Source organism: Eriocheir sinensis, chromosome 34 (assembly GCF_024679095.1).
Source record: "Eriocheir sinensis breed Jianghai 21 chromosome 34, ASM2467909v1, whole genome shotgun sequence".
Taxonomy (NCBI): Eukaryota; Metazoa; Arthropoda; class Malacostraca; order Decapoda; family Varunidae; genus Eriocheir; species Eriocheir sinensis.
This window is the reverse complement of record NC_066542.1, coordinates 12,157,735-12,167,603: the sequence shown is the minus strand read 5'-3', so window position 1 is coordinate 12,167,603 and position 9,869 is coordinate 12,157,735. Positions and strand designations below refer to the sequence as shown.

The 9,869-nt window shown below is 43.4% G+C and overlaps 1 protein-coding gene and 1 long non-coding RNA gene across 4 annotated transcripts in view; both read right to left on the bottom strand.

Annotated features, from left to right (window-relative positions):
* Nucleotides 1-9,869, bottom strand: part of LOC127007091 (neuroligin-4, Y-linked-like) — a 35,872-nt gene that overhangs the window by 16,872 nt on the left and 9,131 nt on the right. For all 3 annotated transcript variants that reach the window (XR_007760066.1, XM_050877673.1, XM_050877674.1), the window contains exons 3-12: nucleotides 5,819-5,968; nucleotides 4,421-4,574; nucleotides 3,990-4,201; nucleotides 3,625-3,792; nucleotides 2,806-3,007; nucleotides 2,305-2,495; nucleotides 1,532-1,675; nucleotides 1,177-1,337; nucleotides 765-966; nucleotides 13-128 (exon numbers count right to left, since the gene is read on the bottom strand). Coding sequence is in view for 2 of the 3 variants with exons in the window: in XM_050877673.1 (XP_050733630.1) it covers nucleotides 13-128; nucleotides 765-966; nucleotides 1,177-1,337; nucleotides 1,532-1,675; nucleotides 2,305-2,495; nucleotides 2,806-3,007; nucleotides 3,625-3,792; nucleotides 3,990-4,201; nucleotides 4,421-4,574; nucleotides 5,819-5,968 (1,700 nt within the window). In the remaining variant the exon portion in view is untranslated. The remainder of the gene's footprint in view (nucleotides 1-12; nucleotides 129-764; nucleotides 967-1,176; nucleotides 1,338-1,531; nucleotides 1,676-2,304; nucleotides 2,496-2,805; nucleotides 3,008-3,624; nucleotides 3,793-3,989; nucleotides 4,202-4,420; nucleotides 4,575-5,818; nucleotides 5,969-9,869) is intronic.
* Nucleotides 7,802-8,861, bottom strand: LOC127007097 (uncharacterized). The gene is made up of 2 exons (XR_007760068.1): nucleotides 8,762-8,861; nucleotides 7,802-8,726 (listed from the first exon to the last, which is right to left on the bottom strand). It is a non-coding gene; the product is annotated as an uncharacterized LOC127007097 (long non-coding RNA).

The window sequence follows — 9,869 nt, the reverse complement described above, 5'->3', positions numbered from 1 at the left end:
AAAACAGCCTACCTCTTAGCTGACTTCCAGAGGCCACAGCAGACAAAGAGGATCACCAGCAGCACCACACAGGCCACCAGCGACCCATAGAAGGCTGCCACAATGGGTTGGCTCATCTGTGTCCAAGGCTGATGAGAGATTTCCCCGATTAGATCAAAGAAGCAACTCTCACCCTAATCCCCAAACCTAGCAAGAAGCCACACCAAACAATCAATTTACAAATGTTTCAAGCTTATTCCCTTCCCCCTCCTATCCTAAAAAAAAAAAGGGGGGAACAGAGGGGAGGTAGGGCTATGTAGTTGGCCTCTATTCAAGGCTAAGGAGCAGAGGTTGTGGTGAAGTGCTTGTCTAGTAATGTCCTGTAGTTTTTGCTTCCACAATGCAGAATTAGGGAACTAAGGCCTGAAGAACTGAATGCAATTAAAAACAGTCCATTTACCAGGAATCAGACCAATGAAAGTCAAATAAAGCACAGTGGGAATAAGAGAACACCTGAAGATGAACCAAGCAAGATTCTCATTTATCCTATACTATAAAGAAACTTTAATTGAATGGAATGTCAAGGGTAATATGAAGTATAAAACTGAAGGAAAATAAGGTGTTACCACAAAGAGGTATACTATCACATGAGAGAGGCTATATTGTGGGAGGGAATCATAGCCCATCCAACTTCATAAGGGAAAATAAGGATGCTAAACTAAAAGTAGAAGAGGCAAAACCATGATACGCATATAAAAGACAACACCACAAGCAGTCCAACTTACATTGAGAGGTGGGGGAACAGTGGGCACCCACTCTCTCACGACCTGGGGGATGTAGGTGGTCCAGAAGGTGTTGTAGGGCTGGCGGTAGTTGTAGTGGATGGAGGTGTTGAAGGTGGTGTTGATGCTCAGGTACTTCAGGTTACCTTCCAACACCTGCTCCCAGTTTACCTTGAGTATTTGAACCTGTGACTGGGTGGGGTTGCTGTGGGCACAAAGGGTAGTCTTAGGGTGGATAACTACACACACTGAAGGTATTAGTAAGACCTCAAAAGATAGAAAAACTGTTTATGGCAGTATATAAAAACTAAAAAGATATTTGATACAGAAAACATTGAGGTAAAACATGAAGCACATTAAATCATGAGCCATATTAAAAGTATCTGAAGGAAACAGAAAAAAAGCTTCCACTCACCCCCACTTGGCAAAGTTAGCGAGTGTCTTCATCATGAACTCGGAGATGTTGCGGTCGCCCTCACCCCACTGCTCCCGAGACACCCGCATGGTCTCGGGGTAAAAGTCCGGGTCCATGAAGGGAGCGCCGGTGATGAAGTAATACTCAATATTGTTTGGGATCTGTGGGGTGGAGAGTGATGAGAGACGGGTAAAGATGAGGTGCTGTTTAGTGATACATTATGATGGAGATGGACCACTTTTTTGTTGAAAACATACACACACACAAAAAAAAAATCAATATCAGCTTAAAGGTGGCTGAATCTGATTGCAATATAAGGCTAATGTGAGTTTAGTTGAATGAAGGACAAACACACCTGTCTCCAGAAGGGTAGTTTGAGGGCCTCCACAGTAGTGTTGAGGAGGTAGTAATAGGTGGGAACACTGCGCTTGTTGGTGGAGTTGACAAGCACCTTCACCAGCTGGTCCACACCTGACTTGTAGAGTGAATCTGAAAGCATCTGTGGGAGAGAAGAGGTGGTTGGTGTGAGAAAAAGAGGCAGGTGACTTCATGAATGCATCTATGAGAGAAAACGAATATATCTTATTTTTTTTCTTCATCAATGTATACACTTAAATGAAATGGGAAAGCACTGACCCTAACTTAACCTTTCAGTACATCAACATACTTCACATAAGAAAAATAAACAAGTCATGGCTTTTTTTATTTTTTTTTACGCTTATGGCACCGGTAGGCTTTCTGATAGGGCCTGATGATCGGCCCCAGCTCATTATGGTGCAGGCAAGTGTTTATAGTGGCGCCATCTTTCATTGGCTCATGCTGTCCCCCGGAGCTCATCTTTGATCATAGAATCTAAAGTTCGGGTTGATGGGTGGTCTTCTGGACAGCATGTGGGTAGTCTTAGGCCACTCAGCAGTGACTGAAAAATCCCTGCTTGTGGCACCAGGCAATGCGCAAACCTGCGTCTACTAGGAATGTAGTGCAACATACACACACCAACAGTACAGCTCACAACACAACAGTTCCAACACAATCTCTGATGTGTAATGCTGCAAGGACAGCCGTCACACAAGAATCACCATTTCAAATCATATCCCAGCAAAACCACGGAGCCAACATCACACTTACATTGACATACTCCTCCCTTATGTGTGTGACGTTGTGAGGGTCGGGGCCGTAGGTGTACATCCACTTGATGGCGTCGTAGGCACCTTCAGGGTTGAGGGAGTAGTTGTAGTGCTTCACCCATTCCTTCACCCGCTCGTTGAAGAACTCCTCCGTCACCTCATGATGATTGCGCACCAGCCGGTTGTCTTCGACTGTGGAGAAGGTGACAGGTGAGGAATGGAGAGAAAAAAAAGAGAAAAAATAATGACTGGATATGTAAATGTGGCTGGGTGGAGATAGGTTGAAAAGAAAGTATGCAAAAAACATTAATTTATGAATACCACTGAACTGAGAAAATCTTTGCATTAAGATATCAACCAAGAAAACTACCATCCATATCAATGTTACAAAAAAATGTTTCTTGGGAGCCTGGGAACAGAATAAACAGCAGAGAATGGGAAATATTAGAAGGTCAGTTATGTTTAGACTAAAAATTAAACATATGCAGCCGCCACCACTCACAGACAAAGTTGGCAGCAGCATCACGGTTGACTCCTGTAAGGGCGCGCAGCTGGGGGTGGTGGTGGTTTCTTTGGTACAGGGCAAGGGGCATCTCAGGGAGGATGTGCCAGTCCGCCTCCTCCCACTCCTCGTACCAGTCATCGCCCGGCACAGTGAAGTTGGTATCCACGGCTGGAGCCCAAGCGAAGGTCCCAAGATCAGGCTGAGAGATGATGTAATGTATGTGTAAGAATGATGATAATTACAAAGGTAGTGTCTCAGGGCAAAATGAAACTATTATTATTATTATTATTATTATTATTATTATTATTATTATTATTATTATTGTGAGTTGTCTTTATCTTATTTTTTCATGGCTAGGGAGACAAACTAAGGGCTAAGAAAGTGTGAATAAAAAAAACATTGCTTCCACATTGCACTTCTAAATGAGGTAATGTCAATTTCTCTCCTCTAAAAGGTTGTCTTCAAGCTCTCAGAATACTCATCCACTGCCATCTTCTGATATATTTATACTTTTTTTCTGAAGTTAGTAGCTGCAAGATGCTTTACGCCTGCACCAAATTCTACTCGAATCTTTATACCTACTGTCCATCTCATTGAGGAAAGGGTTCATCTACTCCTATTCCTTCCCTTCCATTATTTTCTCCCTTCTTTTTTGTAGGACACTAAGTTCATACATATTTTTGGTACCTACGGCCTACTTAAGAGCAGCACAAATAATTCTTTTCCTCTTTCCTCAATCTTTGGTCTACCCCTTTTCACCATGAAGAAAAAGGATGAAGGAGAGGTATTCAAACAGAAGCATCACTGGCCACTCACAATAATGGGTGCAGTGGAGAGTTCTTCATAGCTGCGGCGGTTGAGGCATTGCAGCAGCTTGTATGAACTCTCCACAGTACAGCCCACCTCCTGGCCATAGACTCGGGAGGTGTTCTGCACACGATACACATCATCCAGTGCTGCCCACTCTGCCAGGGGAGAGCCACTCTGGGGGGTAGGGAAACATGCATTAGTGGAGAAACATAAATGAAGCAGCTTAACACTACATATTAAAAACAAGGAAGATTAGACACTTCTTGGTTGTGAGGTGAGCATGCCAACCACTGCACTGTGTTTATGTTATATGCATTATGTCCACACATGCTGTATTCTCCTCAGATATGCAGCCCTCAGTGCACACTAACCATGGCAATAACCTGGCTGACATAGTCCTTGGTCTTGGGAAGCACAGCAAGTAACCCTGCCATGGCCCCTCCTGCACCCGGCCCAAACACCGTGATCTTGCTGCGGTCACCATTGAAGAAACGGATGTTAGTATACACCCACTCCAGGGCCATTGCCATGTCCATGAGACCATAGTTGCCAGGTGAGTTGGCATCTCCAGTGCTGAGGAAGCCTGCAATGGAGGTAATGGTGAGGATGAGTTTATTATTTCTTTCCACAAAGAAGAAACTAACATTTCCACTATACATTTCTCAAAATAAATTTTCACTTGACAAATGGATTTAAGGAAAGTACTGATCCATTCATAAATGGGGAGTGGCCTGAACTGTAACCTTGTAACCTTGAATAAACTCGACAATCACTCTTGAATCCAAAAGCCTTGGCTACTCACCCAGTGCTCCAAGCCTGTAATTGAAGGTGACCACCACCACCTCCCCCCAAGCAGCCAGCATGTGCCCCGGAAACTGGTTGCTTGCCCCATGGTCCAGGTCACCCCCATGCACATAGAAAAGCACTGGGTACTGGTTGTTCACCGTGATGGACACCTGCAAGAAAGGTGTGGGGATGAAAAAAATTGTAAGACGGATGTTACTTTTGGCTTTTAGTGTAAAACATGGTCTCGCTGCCCCCTCCCATATACAAGGCTAAAAATAGTACTGAAAACATGTACTTGAGAAAATGGAGTGGAATAACAAAGAAATCAAGATAGTCTGTAAATATTCTATCATAAACACTTTTCTTGTTTTTGTTTTTAGTGTACAACCAACTGTGTTCTTTTTTCTAATGCAACAAACAATAAACTAATGAAAACAAAATAATGAACATACTTTGCATCTATTAAAGAAGATCACCAGAGCAAACAAAAAATAAATCATATCAACTGAGTGATGCAGAATTTGAACTAGAATAAAAAAAAGCCTCAGTATGTCAATAAATACAAATAAAAAGACATACCCAGCTTGAATTTGTTATGCATGCAGAGAGTGAAGGACTCCTAAAATAGTAAAGGTAAGGTATGGTAAGGTAAGGTATGTATGGTAAGGTAAGGTATGGTAAAGTAAGGTATGATAAAGTAAGGTTTGATAAGGTAAGGTAAGGAAAGGTTAGGTTAGATAAGGAAAGATTGGGTTGGGTAGGGTAAGGTAAGGTAAGGCAGGGGAGGGGAGGGGAGGGGAGAGGAGGATTGGGTTGGGTTGGGTTGGGTTGGGTAAGGTAAAGCTGGGTTGGGTAAGGAAAGGTAAGGTTAGGTAAAGTTGGGTTGGGTTGGTTTGGGTAAGGTAAGGTTGGGTAAGGAAAGGTAAGGTTAGGCAAAGTTGGGTTGGGTTGGTTTGGGTAAGGAAAGGTAAGGTTAGGTAAAGTTGGGATGGGTTGGTTTGGGTAAGGTAAGGTAAGGTTGGATAAGGAAAGGTAAGGTTAGGTAAAGTTGGGTTGGGTAAGGAAAGGTAAGGTTAGGTAAAGTTGGGTTGGGTTGGTTTGGGTAAGGTAAGGTAAGGTAAGGTTGGGTAAGGAAAGGTAAGGTTAGGTAAAGTTGGGTTAGGTTGGTTTGGGTAAGGTAAGGTAAGGTAAGGTAAGGTTGGGTAAGGAAAGGTAAGGTTAGGTAAAGTTACTTTGGGTTGGGTTGGTTTGGGTAAGGTAAGGTAAGGTTAGGTAAGGTAAGGTTGAGTAAGGTAAGGTAAGGTTGGGTAAGGAAAGGTAAGGTTAGGTAAAGTTAGGTTGGTTTGGGTTGGGTTCGGTAAGGTATGGAAAGGAAAGTTAAGGGAACACGAAAAGCCTTATCAAAGAGCCTTACCGAGGGGGAGAAGATGTTGAGGTAGAGGCAGTCTTCATGGATGTTTCTAATGTGGTTGGAGGTGCCGATGTACTTGAGGTTCTGGGGGCAGGCACTCTGGTAGTCCAAGCCCTGCCAGGTGCTGTACCAGTTGGGGACGTGTCGGGGGGGCTGCAGGGGTGAAGAAAGAAGAAATGGTGGTGAGTAATTTGATTCAAAATAAATTTCCTTGTATGAAGTAATGTTTGTCTGTCTTTCTGCCTCTTAATTTGTCTTCTTATAGTCAAACCATTTCAAATAGTCCGTTTGGGGGCTCGATTCCGCAGGTCCTTTCCTTCCCTCTGCTATGTCACACAGTCCCAGCACCTATCCCTTCCTCTCAAATGTCAGCTATAGGTAACATATGGGAGGGAAAAATAGGTGCTGGGACTGTGTGGCAGAGTAGAGGGGAGGAAAGGACCTACGGAATCGAACGCCCAAACGGACTATTTGAAATGATTTGACTAGTTATTTTTTTTCTACAACTATGTTCTATTACAGATAAGGTTGAGATAGACTGATTGAAAAAAGGATAGAAAGTTAGCTAGATTAAGATATCCAATAACTTACTTGACTATATATTTATAAACATATTCTTTGGTGGACTTGTAATATTACATCTCTTCATTGTATTAGCTCGTAAATATACTTCAAACTTTTAAAATATTCAATGAAGCAGTAGGAAATGATCCACAGTACGCCCTTCCATCCCCCCCCCTTCTCTCTCTCTCTCTCTCTCTCTCTCTCTCTCTCTCTCTCTCTCTCTCTCTCTCTCTCTCTCTCTCTCTCTGTAATATCAAGAGAGTCTATATTTTCTGCGCGGAGAGAGAGAGAGAGAGAGAGAGGGCATGGGTAAGGGGGTAGTCAAAGTTCATATCCCGTGAACTCTCTCTCTCTCTCTCTCTCTCTCTCTCTCTCTCTCTCAGACCACTGTTGCCACATCTAGGATACTTTTTTTTTTCTCACTCACGATCTACGCAAAACTCAAACCAGTCCCTTGCTGAAGAAATGTTGGCTTGCGTGTGTGTGTGTGTGTGTGTGTGTGTGTGTGTGTGTGTGTGTGTGTTCAAGGTCATAGGGAAGATGCTGGTCCCTCTTCGGTCTTGATCTCTTTGTTTGCAATACGGGATTCTCTCTCTCTCTCTCTCTCTCTCTCTCTCTCTCTCTCTCTCTCTCTCTCTCTCTCTCTCTCATGAATACCAAATCATCAATCACAACTGCCAAGACCACAGACCTCGGCGTGTGTGTGTGTGTGTGTGTGTGTGTGTGTGTGTGTGTGTGTCATGAGATAGTCTTGTCGTTATCTCTCACTATTATCAGTGTTATAGATAAGAATTCTCTCTCTCTCTCTCTCTCTCTCTCTCTCTCTCTCTCTCTCTCTCTCTCTCTCTCTCTCTCTCTCTCAACCTTTTCTCACTTATCTTTTTCCTATTGCAGTTTTTTTCACCTTTTTACGCTCGCCTGTTTGAATTCCTTTGATTTGAGCCTCGCCCCATCATCACCACCACCTCCTACACCACCATCACTATACACATATACCATCACGAAGTCCACAACCAATAACAGAAAGAGAAGACACGGGTAAATGAGTGAGTTTATTCCTATTCTTCCTCCTCTTCCTCTTCCTCTTCTCCTTTTCCTTCTGCTCCTCCTCCTCCTCCTCCTGTCAGTGCATCACGTATGGACTACAAAACGAGACTTCTCCTTTCACACACTTCCTCCACCTCCACCATCACCACCACCAACACCATCACTACCAACATAACCATCATCAGTACCACAACCACCATGACCACCACCAACAACAACAACAACACCATCACCACTACCACTACCACCATCACCAACAACAGCAAACACTACCAACACTAATAGCAACAATAAAAGCAATTTCTAGTCCTTGTGTTCTAGTGTGAGTGTTTATTTTAGCGTATGTCAGTATGTAACACGCACGCACGCACACACTTTTTTTTTTTTTTTTTTTTTTTTACTTCCAGACTAGTAGGTTCCTTATTATCAAGCCACTGTGTGTGTGTTTGTGTGTGTGTGTGTGTGTGTGTGTGTGTGTGTGTGTGTGTGTGTGTGTGTGTGTGTGTGTGTGTGAAGCCTTTGAAGTAATGTAATCATAATGTAATTTTCATGATAACGTCACTTCCTTTCTCTAATATATCGCACTCTTTCTTTCTTTTCTTTCATATATTCATTTCCTCCCTTCCTTCCTTCCTCTCTTTCCTTTCCTTCCTTCCTTCCTCTCTTTCCTTTCCTCCCTTCCTTCTTTTCTTCCCTTCCTTCCTTCCTCTCTTCCTTTTCCTCCCTTCCTTCCTTCCTCTCTTTCCTTTCCTCCCTTCCTTCTTTCCTCTCTTTCCTTTCCTTCCTTCATTCCTTTTACTTAACCTTACCATTCAACCATTTCCTTCCCTCCCTTTATCGCTTTCCTACTTACTACACTTTGCCTAAACACACACACACACACACACACACACACGAAGCAAGGATACAGGATTCATTACAGAGGTTATATTGTTGCTACCGTGTCCGCGTCCATGTGTGTGTGTGTGTGTGTGTGTGTGTGTGTGTGTGTCTGCGGTCAGCCAACACTTCCGGAGGACAGTGTCAGGGGGTTCAATGCCTGGATAATTGTTTCCCTTTTACTTCCTCTAATTTCCCCGTCTTCCGTCTTTTTCCCATATATTTTTTCCTTCATTCCCGCTTCCTTATTTCCACCCTCCTTCCTTTCCAGTCACTTCTTTCCCGTCTCCTTCTGATTCTTTTTCCACTTCTCTAATTCTCCATTCGTTCTTATCCTCTTTCCACTTCTCTAATTCTCCATTCGTTCTTATCCTCTTTCCACTTCTCTAATTCTCCATTCGTTCTTATCCTCTTTCCACTTCTCTAATTCTCCATTCGTTCTTATCCTCTTTCCACTTCTAATTCTCCATTCGTTCTTATCCTCTTTCCACTTCTCTAATTCTCCATTCGTTCTTATCCTCTTTCCACTTCTCTAATTCTCCATTCGTTCTTATCCTCCACTTCTCTAATTCTCCATTCGTTCTTATCCTCTTTCCTTCTAAGTCTCCATTCGTTCTTATCCTCTTTCCACTTCTCTAATTCTCCATTCGTTCTTATCCTCTTTCCACTTCTCTAATTCTCCATTCGTTCTTATCCTCTTTCCACTTCTCTAATTCTCCATTCGTTCTTATCCTCTTTCCACTTCTCTAATTCTCCATTCGTTCATCCTGGTAGTCAGTTTCATTTAATTCTATTTCTTTCCCTCTTTTCTTAATGCACTTCCACTCCTCCACTCACTACTTTCCCTTCTTAATTCTTTTCTTGTACTCCTCCTCTAATTCATTTACTTCTTTCTTTTCTTATTTCTTTCCTCGTGCTCCTCCTCCTGCTGCACCTGCTCCTCTTCCTCCTCCTTCTTCTCCTTCACCCCCCTTTTGTCCTACTCCTCCTCCTTCTCCTTCACCCCCCTTTTGTCCTCCTCCTCCTCCTCCTTCCTAACGAGTGCAAAAGTGTATACAGGAAGTCGCTCTAGTAACCACCCTCTTTGTCTCCCTCCTCCTCTTCTTTTCCCCCCTTCTTCTTCCTCCTCCTCCTCCTCCTCATTGTCTTCCCTTTCTTCTCGTCCCCTTCACGCTCGCTAATATCACGGTTTCTTCTTTTTCTCGTTGTTCTTTTCTTTCTCCTCATCTACACTTTTCTTCACTATCACCACCACTATCACCACCACCCAAATGACCCTCACCATCATCAACACCACCCTCCTCCTCCTCCTCCTCCTCCTCCACCCAAGGATAGTTTTATTAGAATCATGGTGTTCAGCGCAGGAAGGAAGTGGTGGAGGGAAACTGGAGGGATAAAAAGAGAGAAGGAAGGAGGGGGTAGGGAAATGGAAGTGGAGAGAGAGAGAGAGAGAGAGAGAGAGAGAGAGAGAGAGAGCAAACAGGAAATTGGATATCATATTACCTGCCTACCTAACCTTACCTTCCCTTCCCTTACCCTACCTACCCTTCTCCTTCCCTTTCTC